A 19,391-nucleotide genomic window follows, 5' to 3' on the forward strand; every position below is an offset into this window, starting at 1 on the left:
TGTAACCCCTATGAACAGGCTTACCTATCAGGACCCATGGCTTCGTTTTAGTGGGAGAATGGGAACCTTTACCTTGGTTCCAAATGGACTACTGTGGGGCCTTTTTTGGAACTCCTTCTGTTTACCCTTGTCCCACCCACTCTTCTGCTGAGTCTCCCACATAACCTTTTGGACCCTGGTACTGACCCAGCAGTTCGCCTCCACAGCAAGCTTCCTGGGGTCAGTCAGCTTACTGTCAATAAAGTGCTGGGGTAGCTCTGGAAAACAATTATCTGACAAGTGCTCCCATGCAACCAAATGATAGAGCCCCTGCAAATCATTCACCTTGCTACACTTCACCCAACCATCCAGCCAACCATCCAGTGCTCGGCAAAATTAGGACACATACCCCACCGAGTACTTGACTCCAGCTTCTTGCAGTTTCTAAATGTATGCCTGTACAGCTCTGGGGTCAACGCATACCTTGCTATTAAGGCCTCCTTCATGGGGGCATAGAACATCCGATCATGAGTGGGCAATGCTAGCAATGTCTCTCTTCCTTCACTGATAAAGGGGCCCCACGACCCAGCTCCCCAATCTCTCTCAGGGACCCTGTGGGACCTCATTGCTACTTCATATGCCTTGAACCACTGACCAATGTCCTCATGCTTCATGAAATCCTTAATAACATCCTTGGGTATGTATACATTCCCTTCTCTAGGCACTGATTGTGCGCTGCCACCATTGGGATTGATCTCTAGACTTTTGGCTTTCAGATCCAACTCCCTCAGCCCTCTTTGATGCTCTAAGAGCATATTCTTCTCTTCCACGGCCAATTTCCTACTCTCCAACTCCAATTTCTCATTCTTCATGTCACACTCCTTCCCCAGCCTGAGCTTTGTAAGCTCCAGCTCATGCACTCTGCTTCGATCTCTGTCCTCCAGCTCCCCTGGAGACAGACCCTTTGAAGACACTCTGCTGCCCCCCCCCCACCTCCCCCCGGAAGGCAACTTCCCTCCAGTCAGGCCCAATAGCCCCTCCTGCTGCCCATCTAAATTGTTTCCCTCCACCATAGGCTTCTTGGTATGGTCACTGGTACCCCTTTTGTTGGGGTTCCTTGATTCCAACTAGGCCCTCAGTGCCTTTTGGTATTCCTCCTTTCTGGTGCGGCATCTGGCAGAGATTTTACATTTTCTACAGACAGCTTTCAGTTGTGGCACAGTGTAGGTATCAAACCTTTCCTCTTCAAATTCCATATCCAGAGATGCAAGTGATGCTGGTTTACTCATGGTGAAAATTGTCATTTCTCAAGATGCTAAAAAATTCCAAGGGAAAAAAACTCTACCAAATGTATGTGGTCGCATAATGATTTGCACTGTACTAGTAGTGTACACCAATCACTGTCTGTAAGTCCCAAATGCAAGTCCAGATGATCCTCACTGCTGACCATCAATGTTAGAAATGGGGGGTCTCTAGTTGGCCGAGGTAGGTAACTTTGTCCAAATAGGGACCCTTGCATCTAGTCAAGGTAAAGGGGATACACTTCTAAAATAACACCTGCTCACTCCTCGGTAGCTTGGCACAAGCAGACAGGCTTATCTCAGAGGCAGTGTGTAAAGCATTTCTGAACACATACAGTAATAACGTAAAAACACTACAAATGGGCATCACTCCAGTTTAGAAAAATAAGTAATCTTTATCTGAACCAAATCAAGATCAAACAACAAAACTACACAATACAGTAATAAAAATATGACTTTCAGATGGTAGAAATAGTTCAGCTCAAAGCAAATTGCAGACGCAACACTTTTCACACAAAGTACCTTGGATGCTTCAACCAAACAAACAAAACGGGCAGCAGGGAAGGTGATGCGTTGGTTCCTTCCTACCTGGGGAGGTGATGCATTGGTTTCTTACTGCATCCCCCAACGATGGGACAAACTTGGCGCCCGCAATGCGATGATCCTGAACGATGCGTGAACTCTTGCAGCCGCACAGCAGGCCTTGCATCGAAATCGGTGTGGTGATCTTGGACTTCGGAGATTGGTGCACTCGATGCGGCGTGCTGTAATTTCTCGAGCCTCGGCATGCACTGCGACGATTTCTTTGGCGATGCATCTGAAACAGGTGCGGATGTATCTCGCTTCTCGCGGTTGCGTTACTTTTCCAGCTCCCAGGGGAAAACAGTATCTAGAGGTCCAAAAAAACACCAGGCACCTCTTTGCAGGTCAGAACTCCCAGCAAGGAAGTTCAGGGGAGCTGGTGGTGAAGTCTTTGTGTCCCTGAGACTTTAGAACAGGGGGCAAGCTCAGTTCAAGCCCTTGGAGATCTTCTTTCAAGCAGGGGACACAGTACACAGCAAAGTCCCTTTCTCCTTTCCTTGGCAGCAAGTAGCCACTGCAGGCCAACCCCAGACAACAAAGAGCACAGGGGCAGTATTCCTCCTCAGCTTTTCCGGCTCTTCTCCTTGACAAAAGTTCCTCTTGATTCCCAGAAATGATCTAAAGTTCTGGGGTCTGGGCCCCAAATCCTTTGTTCTCTGGTGGCAGAGAAGCGCTGTGCTCAGTCAAAACCAGTGCTGTCTTCTCTGGTGCAGCTTCCTGGCAGGAAGTGGATACAGCATTCTCCTTGACAGACCAGGTCCATTCAGGTGAAAGAAAATCTCCTCCCCCTACTCTAAATGCAGCCCAGGTCTATTCAGACCAGCCATGACTCATTAGGCTCTCTGGAGCCACTGCTCCTCCCCAGCCCGTCATCCAAAAGCCAGACATGTAATACACAAACCTAGCAGAGGCACACTGGATGGCTAAGCAAGAAAATACCTACTTTCTAAAAGTAATATTTTCAAACACAGAATGTAAAACTCACCTTACTAAAAGATGCAATTGAACATCCTGAGCTCAGACATACTAAATTTTATTTTCCTACCTTATTCCTAGGGGTAATTATGTTTATAAGATGTTATAAACAAACTCCCCATTCTATCCTATGGTAACAGTTGGCCTTGCAATAGTGAAAAACGAAATTGACAGTAATTCACTTTCAGGACATGCCACACACACCATGTCCTACCTTCCACATACACTGCACCCTGCCCACAGGGGTACCTTGGGCCTACCTTATGTGTGACTGACATGTAAGAAAAGGGAAGGTTAGGGCCTGGCAAGTGGGTACACTTGCCAAGTCGACATGGCAGTACTAGACTGCACACAGGCTCTGCAATGGCAGGCCACAGTTACATTTACAGGCTGCTTATGTGGTTGGCACAATCAGTGCTGCTGCCCACTAGCAGTGTTTGATTTACAGGCCCTGTACACACACAGTGTACTGTACTAGTGACTGACTAGTAAATCAAATCAGCCAATCATGGAAACACCAATCCATAACAATAATTTACACAGGGAGCACTTGCACTTTGGCACTAAACAGCAGTGGCAAAGTGCGCAAAGCATCTAGACCAGCAAAACGGAGTCCAACACACAGCAAAAACACAGGAGGCAAATTAAAAAAAATTCAGGGGAGTCCCACGCCATTGGCGCCAGGTCTAACACAACCCAAAAGTAAGAAATTTGTGAAAGGACAGGAGAAGGTGGCTGCAGTGCTTCATCTTTTTTTTCTCAGATCTACATTCCAAAATCCTTTCCCCCTTTGCTGAGCAGATTGATGCCTAGTTTAAAGGTCTAAGATGTTCCACGTAATAACAGTAAATATCTTGCAGTTTTAGAATCTCCAATAAAACAAGAGGAGACCCATAAGAAGGGCCCTGGGACCTGATGAACTTGGCTCCAAAATGTATAAAATATTTTCAGAAGCACTTGCCCTCCATCTTCCTGAACTCTATAATTCAATTTGGGAATCAGGAGACAGCCTGAACATTTAATGTACCATTATGTATTTTTTGATTCCCCATAAGAACCCAAAAGAATGCTGTTATAGATCCATCGTGTTCCTGAACATTACTTATAAAATGTTCATGAATATATTAGCAAACTGGTTGGCAGTTGTGATGGGGCCAGATCAAGCTGTTTTTTCCGAGGTTGCAGATTGGAATAACTGAATTTTAGATTTGAAAGGGGCATTTGACCTTGTGCCCTGGGATTTCCCATGGTTTCTCTTGAAGAGAGTGGGAATCCGTAACCTGGTTCACCAAGTCTATACCACCATTGTACACTGCCACCTGGCGCCAAACGCCTACAGAAGGAGCTCTAGCGAATAAAGTAAGCATCCAATGCAAGACAAGACAGAGGTGTTCACTGTCCCAACTGCCTCTTTGAAAAGAGTAAAATCATGCTATATACAGTGGAAGTGGCCTTGTGTTGGAAGGTGATAAATACAATGTAGGCAGAGCCTTTAAAATAATAGCAGAGTTCTTGGTGGTCTAGGATTACACAATCAACACAAGTAAGATGGAGTTTTTACATTTTGGTACTATACCCAACAAATTATCCACCAGGACTTTGATTACCCCAAATCTAAATAGAATTATTGGATTTAGAATCACAACAGATTCCTCTAAGGTTCAAGAGATAATTTCTATTCCCCTGATTGGACAGGTTAAGCAATAATTTAAATCCTGGAAACAGTTCCCAGTCACGTTAATAGGCAAAATGTATCTCATTGAAATGGCAATCTTACCACAATACTGTTTTTGTTTCACATTATCATCCCTTTTTATCTGAAATTGTTTCCAAAGAGATAATTACTATTTGCACCAGATACCTACCGGTGGGGTAAAAGGTAGATTGTTTGAAACTAATTATGTTGTACTTTATTATGCGTTGGCACTCTCTGATATTAGGATATATTACTTGGCTGTCTTTTGAGACTTTTTGTGGAGATTGATCAAACCAGATTGGACAGCAGAGATGGATAATAGGTAGATAAAAACCATGACAGGTCAATGGGAGATGAAAGGCTCCATATTTACGTTTGTGAAGCCAAGATTTTCAAAAAAATTACATTTTGCATCCCGCTTACTTACCTCAAACTTTTCAACATTATTTCCAAATGGAATTGAATTCCTAAAAAACAAGGACTCACAATACTCTGATGAGCCCAAATGACCCCTGTGGAACTGGCTTTAGTCACATTTGGCAGCCAAAAGGTATCATTGCTATTAGGACAGCTAATGAAAGATAGTTCAATCCAATCATTTTCGAAAACCCTAACTGAATATGACCGTCCCAGTAAAGGAACCTTCTTCAAATACTGGCAATTTCGAAACTGCCTTTTGCCCCTCATGAAATACTTCAAACTTAACAAGATTCACTCAGGACTCATCAATATTTGTAGCCTAGATAAACACTCAACTTGATATGCTGGCTTGTTGCCAAGTAACATAGGACAAGATCCCTTTCTTGAAATCAAGGCAGAATTTAATATTTTGGAAGCTTCAATTCTGTTTAAAAATGGCATACCCTTTTTCGAGAATCCAGTGATCCGTGCTCTTTGTATTTCACTTTTTTATATCCAACACTCATTCAAAAGGGGTTCCCTGAAGTTGATCTACAGTTAAAACATAACTGGCACATGGAAATATATGTTTATAGATTGTCCCCAATTATTATACTAATGGAAGCAAGTTCAGGTCACACAAAGAGAATGCACTCATCAAACTTTGGCAATTTGGGTCCAAAAATACTCTGGCAGGTCTACCTCCCAACTTTAAATCCATTGGATGTAGTGTTGATCATGCAGTCTTTCTCAGATCCCCAGAAGTCTAGAGATTATTCTCTACACATATAACAAACAAAGACCCCTTATGACTCAAGAGTGGAGCAGTGAGGCGAGGGACGTCACAGACTGGGAGAGGTATGACTATGTCAGAAACAACATATCTAGTATAATGAGCAAAGTATGGAGTCCATTCGTTCACTTCCAATGAATACCCTGAAACAGACTCCTCGAAAAGGGTAGAAAGATATTAGCAGGACAGGGAGAGATAAGGCTAGGATGATTATACTGGATCAGTGTGAACTGACAATTAATTGTACGCCAATGATGAATCAACATAATGCACTCAGTTTGTAGTTTGCTATATTGATCCAATTTTATACAGAAAGAGAAGAAGGAAAATGAGAAAGGGAAAACAATGTCTTTTCTTTTTGTTTTTCTTCTCTTTCTAGGAATTGCGTTCATAATTTGTGGAGCTCAGTGCCAACTAAATAGCAAAGATGTCAATCTGGTTAATTAACTCTATTATTATATAGACTATTGAGTCATGCACTGTACCCGGTCTCTCTTTTTAACCAAACTCCTTTTTGACTAAAAAGAAATACCAATACAAATCTGCACCATTGTGTTTCCCCCCAAAAGAGCAACAAAATGACCCCTTATGTTTCACATTTCTGAAACCAGAGCTTCACATAAGTTAAGTGTGAGCTGAGAGCAGAGCTGCTCAGTTTCCACACTTAAAATAAATGGTTGAATTGCATCCTTTTTTAGGACAACTCCAGCGCCATTCTAGTGCTTCATATCTATGATTGGTCTGGTGAAATTTACCTTTAGAGTGGGGGTACAATATGCATATTGTAGCATGGTTCTGCTCGGGATGTTGGAAGCTCATTGGTGTCTCAGGTGAACTTAACCTCCAAGAAAACATATTTTGCTAGACCGGATGTAGTAAACACATACATGTACTGCAGTAATTTGACTTCCGTTTTATTGGGACAAGATACATTATTTTAGGTAGAAAAGTACTATTGCTTGAAGTGCAGTTCCGGAGAAAGAGAAGATTTTACACTGACCTTTAGATGATGGTAGACCAGATATTTTCTTCTGTTGCAGACAAGTTCTTCATAGTACTTTAAAGTCTTGACAGTGCGGATATGCGCAACGAGACAAGCACCATGGCATACCATAATGGAAAGTCCAGCACGTTGTTGAGGGAGACTGGTGGGCATTATAGTTGTTGTCCACCATTTGTGGTCGTTTTTGTAGTTTGCACCCAGATAACACTAGTCATTAATATCTGCACTTGGCAGACACTAGAAATTGGTGAATACTCTGATAAACAATCTTTAATTTCTGGAATCAACAAATACCAGCAATGAATGTGTGTACAAACAAGTCATTCATTATAAGCTGTTGGTTCTTAGACTCACAAATATCAATCATTAATTTCTGCACTAGGTAAACACCAGTCATTGAGGTCTGTGCTCTCCAAAGACAGATCATTTGTTTGAAAAACTCTTCTTTTAGTCAAAATTCTTCTCTATATTGTCAAAGCCTCTCAGCCAAATGCTCAATACCTACGCTCTTCACACCAACATTTTTATACAGTTGCACTGTGGAGTGTCCTCTGTTGACACATGATAAATAATATCAATAAATAGTAAAATGATATATGAGAATTATTTTCGAAGTATTTACTCTTTGATTTCAGCTTATATCCCTGAACGACAATACTGCCTTAAAACCAGCCTCCTTGAAGAAGGCACACCATACAAATGAGAAGGTAAAACTGACAGCACATTCAGGGATCTACCTATCATGTCTGTCATAAGAAGGGCCAAAATATACAACTTTTGTTCACCTGAGCTCCCCATCGGTTGAGCCTGAACATTTTCTTCCCACTGCATTCCAGCTTCCAGTGCAGAAATTACATATCAAATACAGCACGTTTTCCACAATATTGTAGCAAGAGTGGTATTTTCAAATTAAGCACCATCTATACAAAATAGAGTGGAAACTCCACATTTTGCAAAGTCAGGATGGGATAATAGTTACCACAAAAAATGTGGCACATAGGAGGCAGGTACTGCTTTCAAAATATATTTTTTAAATATTCCTTTGTAAAAAACAAAAATAATAATAATTTAAAACAAAGAGAAACAGGTCTTCTTCCCTATTTCAATATTTGCTTTTAAGTCTTAATGAGATGCCACCATTGCATAACGGAGGCAAATTGAAGTATGATATAGTTTCAGATAATAAATAGAATAAAACCCATTACCACAGTTCATTCAACACATAAAACGTATTCATACACACGGAAGTCATTCCATGTGGTGTTCTAGAGTGCGCATTCACAATCATCTCCGTCCACGGCCAGCTCCCTTCGACCTATCTTTATTTAGCTTGCTGCTAGCTGGTTGTCTATGATGTTTTTTCGAATGTTCTACTTTGATCCAACCACCTTCATTAACCTTGGTCTCCTCATCAAGTTTTGATTCACTCTCTGGTTTAAAATTCATTCCTGGTATGTGCCTTGGTGGAAGCTGGCCAGCCTTCTGATGTTTGTGCTCAATGGACCTCGACTGTGATGGGTTGTGCAAGGTCTGAAAAGGCTTGTATAATTTTCCAGATGGTCTTTGTGTCGGGCTAACGTGTGGGCTGCTTCCGCCGCTCTTTCTGTCCGTGGGTGATCTGAATGAATGTGTACCGTAGTAATAGCCATTGCTCCGTGAACCAACTGATCTGTCTCGCTCTGAAGGACTATCAGACGCTGTACTGGAAGCACTACTTCCCTTGGAGTTTAGATGTAGTGAAGACATGTTTCGTGACACTAGGAGTTGAGTGGGCGAGGCACTCCTGGAATAATTTATTGATGTGATCTGATAGCTGGTTGGAGCTCGTTTCCGGCGCAAAGCTGCAGCATAAGAGGCTTGGTCATGGAGGTATGGCATAATGTGAGACAGGTTAGACAGACTTGATGCATTGGGGGAGTGACGTAAACCACTAGGGTGTTGTGATGAGGTCTTTGTCTGCATCTGACGCATTCTCAGTGTGTAGATCCATTCACAGTCAACACCTGCAACACAAACAGAAAGATACAAATAAATCACAGTACCTAATTGCTACTAGTCTACTTGACAATATGTATGGTCTGATTGTAAAGCGGGGATTGCAGCTATCACTGGGATTAGAAAATACAAACTGAATAACCTACAGGCATTAGGACGATATGTTAGAGTGTATATTTATTGGGTATTAATGAGCACTGAGATGAACAGCAATTGAAAACCATCTTCCTCCCCAATGGTTAACAACCTTCCTATGGAAAACCAAATACCCAATGAGGCCTCTGTGCTGAGACACCGATTCACAGGTAACTGGAGTGAAATTACCAAATGATTTCACAGAGGCTAGTGAACCTTGAACGACTTGAGTACAACATTTCTCAATTATTCCATACAATCATCAACTAGAAATGCACAACTACCCTTTTATTAAATACATTAAAAAATTAAATATTCTAAGAGAATCGGCTGGATTAGAATGACCACATAACGTTCAAAACTTAGTTTGCACATGTTATATTACTATTCATAAATATTATCCTTATAAATCTTGTGGGGGAAACTTTAGAGCTAGGCATACAATCACAATTATATTCCAGAGCTTGCACCCTAAAATTACAGTAAATCATGCACACAGTTACAGAATATTTTGCTCTGACAAATCGCCTTAATGTTTATTTGTGGACTGTCATTCCACAGACAAAAATAAACCTTCCTTAAATTATATTCTACAAGATTTTTAAACTGGGGCTAGATTTTACTCTGAATGCACTCTAACTGAAACTTTTTGCACCATCAATTTCATAGATTTAAAAAGAATAACAGTTTGACAGCTTATTTATTAGTGTGTCGGAGACCATGATGCAAACATTTCTAATTCCAAAGTATCCCATCTGCAAGAACCACTCATTACAAATAAGTTCGTCAGAGAACCGATGGGAGCAGTCAATAAGTGGAAAGCCCAATGTACTACTCCAATGGTTATTTGATAGTCATTTGTGATTCCCAATTTAAGGCACATACCTTCAAAGAGAAAGCTTTTTCAGAGAGACAATTAGGTTTTCAGAATTGTTCTTTCCACCAAATTTAAACAAGCATTTGCAATGCAATAGATCTCGCATTAATTAAGTGTGAGCTATTGGCATTGCTAAATATTGCAACACCACTTGCAACAAAAGTCTATAAATTGTAGGTCAAAAAAATGTGTATTTATTTTAATAGCAATGGTGACATGCTGCGCTTTAGATTAATATTTTTAAAAGTAAAGTGCGACATACTGCGATTGCTACAATAGTTAATTGTGGATGCGATAACATCCACAATTATGGCTGGTGGTGTGTGTGCCTGTAGAAATTGTGCACTGATGGCTGGTGGTGTGTGTGCCTGGTGGAAGTGTGCACTGCCGGCTGGTGGTGTGTGTGCCTGGTGGAAGCGTGCACTGACGGCTGGTGGTGTGTGTGCCTGGTGAAAGCATGCACTGACGGCTGGTGGTGTGTGCCTGGTGAAAGCGGGCACTGACGGCTGGCGGTGTGTGTGTGCCTGGTGAAAGCGTGCACTGACGGCTGGTGGTGTGTGTGTGCCTGGTGAAAGCGTGCACTGATGTCTGGTGGTGTATGCCTGGGGGAAGCGTGCACTGACGTCTGGTGTTGTGTGCCTGGTGGAAGCGTGCACTGATGACTGATAGTGTCTGTTGAAAGTGTGCACTGACAGTGTGGTTGTGTGTGTGGTTGTGTCTGTGTGGTTGTGTGTGTGGATGGTTGTGTGTGTGGTTGTGTGTGTGGTTGTGTGTGTGGTTGTAGGTGTGGTTGTAGGTGTGGTTGTAGGTGTGGTTGTAGGTGTGGTTGTAGGTGTGGTTGTAGGTGTGTGTGTGGTTGTGGTTGGGTTTGTGGTTGTGTGTGTGGTTATGTGTGTGTGTGGTTGTGTGTGTGGTTGTATGTGTGGTTGTGTGTGTATGTGGTTGTGTGTGTATGTGGTTGTGTGTGTATGTGGTTGTGTGTGTGTGGTTGGGTGTGTGTGGTTGGGTGTGTGTGTGGTTGGGTGTGTGTGTGGTTGGGTGTGTGTGTGGTTGGGTGTGTGTGTGTGGTTGTGTGTGTGGTTGTGTGTGGTTGTGTGTGTGTGGTTGTGTGTGTGTGTGGTTATGTGTGTAGTTGTGTGTGTGTGTGGGGGTGTGGTTGTGTGTGTGCAGTTGTGTGTGTGGTTGTGGATGTGGTTGTGTGTGCGGTTGTGTGTGTGGTTGTGGTTGTTTTTGTGGTTGTGTGTGTGGTTGTGTGGTTAGGTGTGGTTGTGTGTGTGGTTGTGTGTGTGGTTGTGCATGTGTGGTTGTGCGTGTGTGGTTGTGCGTGTGTGGTTGTGCGTGTGTGGTTAGGTGGTTGTGTTTGTGTGTGGGGTTGTGCGTGTGGTTGTGATAGTGTGTGTGGTTGTGTTTGTGGTTGTGATAGTGTGTGTGGTTGTGTGTGTGTAGTTGTGTGTGTGTGGTTGTGTGTTTGTGTGGTTGTGTGTGGTAGTGTGTGTGGCTGTGTGTGTTGTTGTGGTTGTGTGTGTGGTTGTGTGTGGTTGTGTGTGTGGATTGAGGTCACTGTTTCACTGGCAGACTGTGTTATTGACTAAACTTTGGTCTTTTTTCTTTGAGACAATGCTCCTACTCTCTCATCGGTTCTGTACCTTCTGAAGCTGGTGAAGCTTATCCATTTTGGGCTACACTGGCATGATCAAAATAAGATATGACCAGAGCACAAACAAGGATCAATCAATGGGGAACCTCTTGAAATGGCAAAACAGCTCCAGACAATTCCAACCGGAAATTACAATTCTTGACTAATTCCAACATTCGATTTTTCAAGGACAGTAATGGATGAGAGCTGATGCCAAGATATCAGAGCTGTTTGGGAGATGTTTCCAGAATCGAGCACCCGATAAAACCAGACAGGGAAAGAACCACAACTTCTAGGCAGAAAGTTGGCCTAGGGAATTAAGCAGGAGTAGAGGGCCAAACATGCAACAGAACTGAATAAAATGCTTCAAAATGTGAATCTTTCTGTAAGGAATGGCAAGCTATGCAGCATAATATGCAATGATGTAACATTGTTCAGCACAATAAGTCCCATTATCATCTAAGCATTTTGAGATGTTAACACATTCGTATGTCATGAATTCCAAGAGTATTAAAATACATAGATTTTAGGCACAATAACAATATAAAATATGTAGATCCTATAAAAAACTTATTTAACTCAAATGAATTATTTTTCTCTTTAATTGCACTGTGCAAGGAATTTCAATGTATGCGTGGTATCATTACACATATTTTCTGTTTTGAGACTAGATGTACTTCCATTTTTGACTCTGATCACAAATAGGCTGCTATTCAGCCTCCCAATGAACCTGCATTGACCCCTAAACACGGTAACAGATTAGCTAACCCCAATTAGGTACTTTTTCATGGTTTGCCACTTATATTTTGGCCTACAGCACTTCCCTAATAGAGAGAGTCATTACCGATCTTCCGCTTGTAAAGGCTCAATTAGACTTCCAAGACACAGGCTCAAATTGTTATTGAATCAAAACAGATTTTTAAAATTATATATACCTCATGCTACAGTTTGGCTGCAAATATGTTGGTAAACTAAAAGCGATATCATTAAAAAAACAAAAAAAATACATTTCCTACATAAAAAGGTGTTAAAAATAATTTTGAGACTTTAAAGGCCCAAACGAGTGAACTTTTTAAACTTATGGTGTATAAAATTCATTGAGTCATCTTCAGAACACTTCTACTTTATGCAACATTTCTTTAGATTGGGCAGTCTTTAAAATTGTGAATTATTATTTCCAAAACTAGTCTGATCATACCAATAGCCATCAGGTTGAGAGTCATAGTTCGTAAACAATTTATTTACAATGATCTGATGCATGTGTTTGCGTTGCTGTGCTTTTTGGCACAATTCCAGTTAGGTCATTCATGGGCTTCAGTGATTGGAGACAATTCTGTAGCTTGTTTGTGTCCCTTCGTGGCTGCATCCACACTACACCCAAAAATCACTCACAATCAATACACGATTCTCTTTAATTTAACTTCTGTATGGAATGCTGCAGCAACTCCATGTCATAAGAAACGGTGTTTGGCATGTGTGAAAACATACTGTGGGCATAAATCAAGTCACTCCCAAGTAGTGCCTTGACTCTAACGACTCTAACAAAGCACTGGTGTATAATGTGCAAAGGTTGAATAAGTTTAATATTTAGTCTCGTATATCGCTTCAGCGACTGGATTCAACAGCGTGTTTCACTCTGTGGGCTAAAGTGGCTTTCTCTACAGTAAAAGTCTGCTTATGGATAACAATCAGGCTAGAAACATGTTGCAAAAGTAATTTGTTAGGATAGGTATCAAAAGTCTCATTTATTAGTGAAAATAGATTTTGCTGACTATACTGCGAAGATCAATGCTTACAAATGTATTTACCCCTGTCTGAGAGTCAGGAGACTAATTTAATTCTGCTATTCTCCAGGGAGAGTAATGAGCTTTTTGATGAGGGTGAAAAGTACTTCCTGGGAGATGAGACAACAAGCCTGTGCCTGGTGGCAGGAAGGATGGCAAATGGTGATCACTTTCGCGGCCGCTTTGATGTTCTCAGTGGCCACGCGGCTCACTGAGAACATCAAAGCGGCCGCGAATGTGATCACGCAGGCTGACAAATGGTGCGCGCGCCCGGTGCACATGCACTGCACCCGATCGGCCTGCAGCCTTTGGGAGCACTTTCAGAAGCCCCTTGCTTAATATCTCGCAGAGCATCGCTTACGCAATAGCTAGGCGAGACCTAAAAAGGAGCAGCAACTGAATAAAATATTTCTTTACTGGAACTCGGTGTTGCATGTACTTCCACTTCAAATACGTGAAGGTGGTGCAACAAATGTCTCTCACCTAGTGTCCTTTATAATTACTGACTTCCTCTGCATGAGCCATCACCCTCCAACACTGTTACTTGATAAGTGCTAATATAATCTGAAAAATCTAAAATGTGTCTGTCCGTTCTCTAATTTCCTTTTCAATACATTTACTGTAAGAATAGTAAGGTTTTAAAGGCAGGAGTAAAATACACAAGAATGTCTAGGGTTCCCAACAATGCAGTGCTGCATCCGTTTTTGTCACAGTCCTTCAACTGACAAAATCATGCAGACTAAATTCTGGAGGCATGAGGTCTAAGGGGTCGAGGGGCACCATGGGGTCAGACGATACACCAGGTGCCCAGAAAACATTTGGGGCCATATGTATGAACACATTTTCCCATAGACACAGAATGGGTAAAACCCTTTGATACATCTGGCCCTTGGTCATGTGCAAATGTGCTGTGAATACGTGGGATCAGAGCAAGTGTGGTTACTGTCTCAGGCCGCACACCATGCTCCAAGGGCTGTAGAAACACACAGACCAGCCATTTGCTGAATAATAACGATAAAAAAAGCCAATAAATTAACCGGAAAACCTTTGTCAAATGAGACTTATGGTGCTTTTACTCAAAAGTGAATGTTTGCTAAAAGAAAAATCTAATTCCCCTAAAAATCATGAGGAGACCGAATGGTTACAATGCCAATCTCTCCCTCGCCTCCCAAAATATGAAATTCAGTAGTTACACCAAAAATGTCATGCCATTATAAGTAGACTATTTTAGGATACCAATCTAGAGATGCAGAAGACAAATGTACACTTCTGCACGTCTGTGGGCTTAAAGCAAACACCAGTGTTTATTGAGATTTCTCGACCAGACATTTTATTTAGTTGTTGACATAGCACTGCTAAACAACAGACAGCTAACAGCGCAATACATTACATATAATTAATCTAAACACAGAAAGACATTATAGGAAATCACAGTAGCGGACAAATAATACAGCTTAAGAGTTGTATTGCGACATAGAAAATTATGATTAAGAGTATAGGCATAATACTGAGAGTGTTAATGCAACTTGTAGACAAACATGGATGCATAAGTCTGAAAAAGGACAGATGTAAGATTATCATTAGGGAACAAATAGGAGGAAATAGCTTCTGACTTGTTAAGGAGAATGTGTCTGTCTGGTTAGGTACATTTTCTTTGAGCTTAGATTTAAAGATCTGAAACCCCAATTTTTGTGAGATGGGGTAGTTGAGGTGAACGGTCTTATTTGTAAGACAGAAAGGCTTACAGGTAGATCGAGCTTCAGGTGTAAAGCCATTTTTGAGACTTAAGAGCAATTGTACTTCTGTCATATTTTTTCGTCCCAGGTATAATTTTAGTTGTGGGGTGGAGGATGGCTTTGAGAGGGGCAGGGTGGAATTTTAGGTACTCTGGTTACAATGGTGTTCCCCATATTCAGTGCCAGATATCATCAATGCCTGTATGCTGTTTCTGACATATTTTTGGAGGACTGAAAGGCAGATCTTCATTTAAAATCTGGCAGTTCTATTGGTTTTCCTGATGTGGTTGTCAACGTTTAGTTGTGTGTCCAGCGTCAGGCAAGTCATTTCTCTGATTTTAGTATGTTAAGGTAAAAGTTAAGGGTCTGACGTTGTTTAAACTATTCTTGTGGGAGGACCATGGAGCTCTGTGGTGATAGTGCAAGAATCTCAGTTTTGTGCTCATTGAGTTTGAGTTTCATGTGGAGGCTTCTGATATGAGAGTACATATGCTGAGCAGAGTGAAACAATATATGGTTTAATGTTTGTGGGTACACATTTAGCATGGCTTTACAAACACAAGTCTAGGTCGGATCTACAAAACATGTGAAACGCAAAACAACAACCAAAGAAAATACATTCTCAGTGATTAACATATTAACAACTTTGGCTCTTGTAATCGGCAAAGACTGAATCAAAGTTTCATTGGTACGCTTACAAGTAGAGCCAACAATCATCGAAAGGGGAGCAGCTCCCCGTGGCCCTTGTGGATGTAGCAGTCCAATATTTACTAGGATACATAGCTAGATTTCAACGCTCCATGTAACTCTTTGCTAAATTCCTAGCACGTTCACCCCAGAAACATAGGTTTTCCTATAATCCATTGCCCCATTTTCCCCATACATTCACTAAAACACTGATCCCAACGAACTCAGACCTTTTCCTAGGATGCACCCAATCCTAGAAGCAGCACTAAACATGGGTTGTTCTTCCTAACATCATTCTACTTCCCCGTGTCAGATCATTCCACAATACACAATTGAAATACATTATTTAATTTTGTTTCATACAACTGTTTCTTTCCTTAAATCTATTTTATTGAGGTTTTTTTAACTTTATCATGACGGAAAACTAAACTACAACCTTGTATCTTATGGCTTATATGCTAGACAGTTATTAGTAGGATTACAATCAACAATAAGATGAATCGGACCTACCAGGATTCTAGTCTATATCCTCCAACCCCATCAGTATCCCCACATGACAAGTTATGCTGTGAACAGCTCATGCACATCGACAAAACGCAATGTGATGGTGGGTGTCCCAGGACAGAAAGTCCCATATATATGTTTTTGTTGTACGCACTGAAACATGGATCAAAACCCTACCCTATGGTTTACTATTCAAACATACGATCCAAAAAGACACTTAAGCATGAGGAGTGGGGGTATTGCAGTCGTATATTTTCATGAACATTGGTACTTTAACCGCATGCGCGCTAGCGGGTTTTCCCGCTGCGCGCTGAGATTTTGAAAATCGCGCGTTACGTGACAAAGTCAGCTCGTCATGCGCGTAGCGCAGGTAACGCCCATGACGAGCTGGCTTTGTCATGCGCGTCGAAGGGGTTAAGTAAGGGCGTTGTGAATCCCCGCTTTGACACCTAAAGTGGAGTGGGGTTCCTAATGGGCATCTTCCCTATGCAACTCGACAGACAAAAAAGCTGATAATTACTGCTATAAAGGAATACACCATCAGTAGAAGAGCAAGCAGGATCAATGTACAACAAAAGATGGATCAATAGAAAAGGGAACGATGGAAGGAATAATGAATAGAAGGAAGGGTTAAAAGATGGATGGGTGAGTGGGTGGGTGGATCAATGAGTGGGTAGAATGATAAGTGAGTAAATAGATGAGTGAATAAAAGGATGGGTGAATGGATAGGTGGATGGACAGGTGAAAGGTTGGCAGAGTAAAGTGATGATCTTTAAAGTACTCTGTATGGTCCATCAGGCGCTGCACCTTCACGGACCGTAATCCCTCAGGTCAGTATTCTCTCTAAGGAAGGTGAACACGCCTAGGTTCCAGAAGGATAGATGGATTGGTCGCACCTTTTTTGTAGCAGCCGGCTATTTTGTGGAACAAGCTGGTGATCCACATTGCTAGTTTAATTTCTCATATTGCCTTCCATAAGCTATGGAAAAGTTGCCAATTCTCCCTTCCATGATTGTAGCTTCTTTCGCCTGCTTTTCTGCAGCTTCTACTCCGGTGGTAGCACTTTGACGCATATCAGCATAATTTGTTCTATAAAATTTAAATACATACAAATACATGGATGGATCGTTAGATGGACAGGTGAAAGGATGGCAGAGTAAAAGGATTGATGGATGAGTATGTGAAAAGACAAGAGAATGCTTGACAGAGAGAATGGACAAATGCATGGCTGGGTGGATGGCAGTGTGGATGAATGTATGATGAATGGGTGGCTAGATGGATGGATGAATGGATGGCAAAGTGGAAAGATGGCAAAGGGGTGGATGGCAAGGTGGGTAGATGGAAGGGTGGTTAGCAGATGATGAGGGACTGCAGTTCTGCAGTACACAAACTGGCTAGATTCAGCCAGCACCATCTTGGCACCTGTGAAAAGGACCAAGATCAAACAAGATCACCTATCTACCCCATGGTTATCTGATGACCTAAGGGCCCTTAAACAGGCCTTTACGAGACAAGACAAAAGATGAAGAGTCAGTTCCTGCGATTCAGAAAAGCTAAAACATAAGATCTGTCTATCTAGATATAAGACGCTGATTCGCAAGGAAAAATCATCCTATTTCACCAACAAAATCGAGGCCATGGCAAACTCCTCAAAAGAATTGTTAATGACTTTCTTACCACCAATACTTCCTTCTTGCCTAAAGATTGTACCCAGTTCTTTTGTAACTCTACTACTGAGGCTTTCTACCTCAAGGTTCAAAACATCTCAAATAATTTCTCCTCTCTTCCCCCTCAGCTTGTATGTCTCCCATACGAACCGAGATGGGATCCTCACTTAGCCACTTCATATCACCGTCTAACGATGAGGTTATGAAACGGATTAAAACCTCGAAATTGGGCTCACCAGGCAACCCTTGCCCTCCCAGAGTTGGAATCCTCGCAGCCAAAACTATTAGGCAAATACTGGCTAACATTTTCCAACTAATGTGCATTCAGGAATTTTCGCATCGGCCTGGAAGACAGTGTTGGTTCTACCGTTAATAGAAAAATCTTCACATGATTAACGTGACCCTAGTAGCTATCGCCCCATCTCTTGTCTTCCATTGCCGGACAATATTATTGAAAAGGTCCTAAACAAACAACTGGTGGACCACATTACCACTAACAACCTCCTAGATGCCACCCAATTCAGCTTTTGTAGTGGGTACAGTACGAAGACTGCACTCATATAAGCGACTAAAGAGATCAGGATATCACTTGATCAGGGAGGCAAAACTGCCTTGATCCTGCTTGATCTGTCAGCAGTCTTTGACACAGTGAATCCCGGCCTCTGATGGAGTGCTTGGGCAGGATCGGAGTGATCAGAACAGCTTTGGAGTTGTTAAACTCTTTCCTCACCAATCACTTGCAATCGATTCGATTTGGTGAATTCCCCTCTCCTGCTTTCTCTCTTCAAGTGCGGGTTCCCCCAGGTGTCCTCGCTGTTCCCTACTCTCTTTAATATATATGTCACCCCGTTGGCAGAACTGATTCAATCTTAAGGCTTTGCATTGACTTTCTATGCCGATGACATACAAATCATTGTTTCACTAACCACAAAGGAAAAGGATGTTGCCTCCGCATTCTTTGACTGCATGAAGGCAGGCAGTCCTTGGAGGGTTATGAACTGCCTCAAACGTAACTCTAGTAACAAGGAGGTATTGCTGTTTGGGGCTCATCCTTCCTTCTAGTCTCCTCAATAGTGGCCATCAGAACTAGGTTTACACCCCTCCACAGGGAAATTGGTGAGGAACCCAGGAGTTCTTCTGAACGACAAATTGCCTTATGTGAATCAGGTTAGTGCAGTGACATCTGCCGCCTTCTTCACCTTTAAAATGATCAAGAATATTCTTCCTTACATCCCTGCGTACTTGCAGAAAACAGCGGTCACTTTACTGGTGCTGTCAAAGGTCGACTACTGCAATGGGTTATATTTGAATGCGCACCAGCATGGACCAAATAAATTGCAGACCGTGCAGAAAGAATACGGCTGTCCGCATTCTCTGCAAGATCCCCAAGTACCAATCAGTTTGTAAGGTAGTCTGGAAACTACACTGGCTCCTCGTTAGGAAGGGTATCAACTTGAAAAGCACTATATGCGGTGTATAAAGCACTACACTAGCAAGGACCGGTTTTTCTGAGCATTAGCTTTTCCTAGCATTCACCTGGCAGATCACTACGCTCAGCCTCTGCCAAATTGATGGTAATCCCCAGATTTTAGCATGCGGATTGTAGCAGCAGAGGCTTTGATTTTGGAGAGTCAAAGGCCTG

At 42.0% G+C, this 19,391-nt stretch overlaps 1 protein-coding gene across 4 annotated transcripts in view; it reads right to left on the minus strand.

Moving 5' to 3' along the window:
- Window positions 1-6,618: 6,618 nt before the first annotated feature.
- The window catches only part of MAP3K20 (mitogen-activated protein kinase kinase kinase 20), a 1,120,268-nt gene continuing 1,107,495 nt past the window's right edge, over window positions 6,619-19,391 (minus strand). For all 4 annotated transcript variants that reach the window (XR_013608752.1, XM_078681552.1, XM_078681553.1 and 1 more), the window contains one exon: window positions 6,619-8,731. Coding sequence is in view for 3 of the 4 variants with exons in the window: in XM_078681552.1 (XP_078537678.1) it covers window positions 8,013-8,731 (719 nt within the window). In the remaining variant the exon portion in view is untranslated. The remainder of the gene's footprint in view (window positions 8,732-19,391) is intronic.

This window comes from Lissotriton helveticus, chromosome 3_1 (assembly GCF_964261635.1).
Source record: "Lissotriton helveticus chromosome 3_1, aLisHel1.1, whole genome shotgun sequence".
NCBI classification, from domain to species: domain Eukaryota; kingdom Metazoa; phylum Chordata; class Amphibia; order Caudata; family Salamandridae; genus Lissotriton; species Lissotriton helveticus.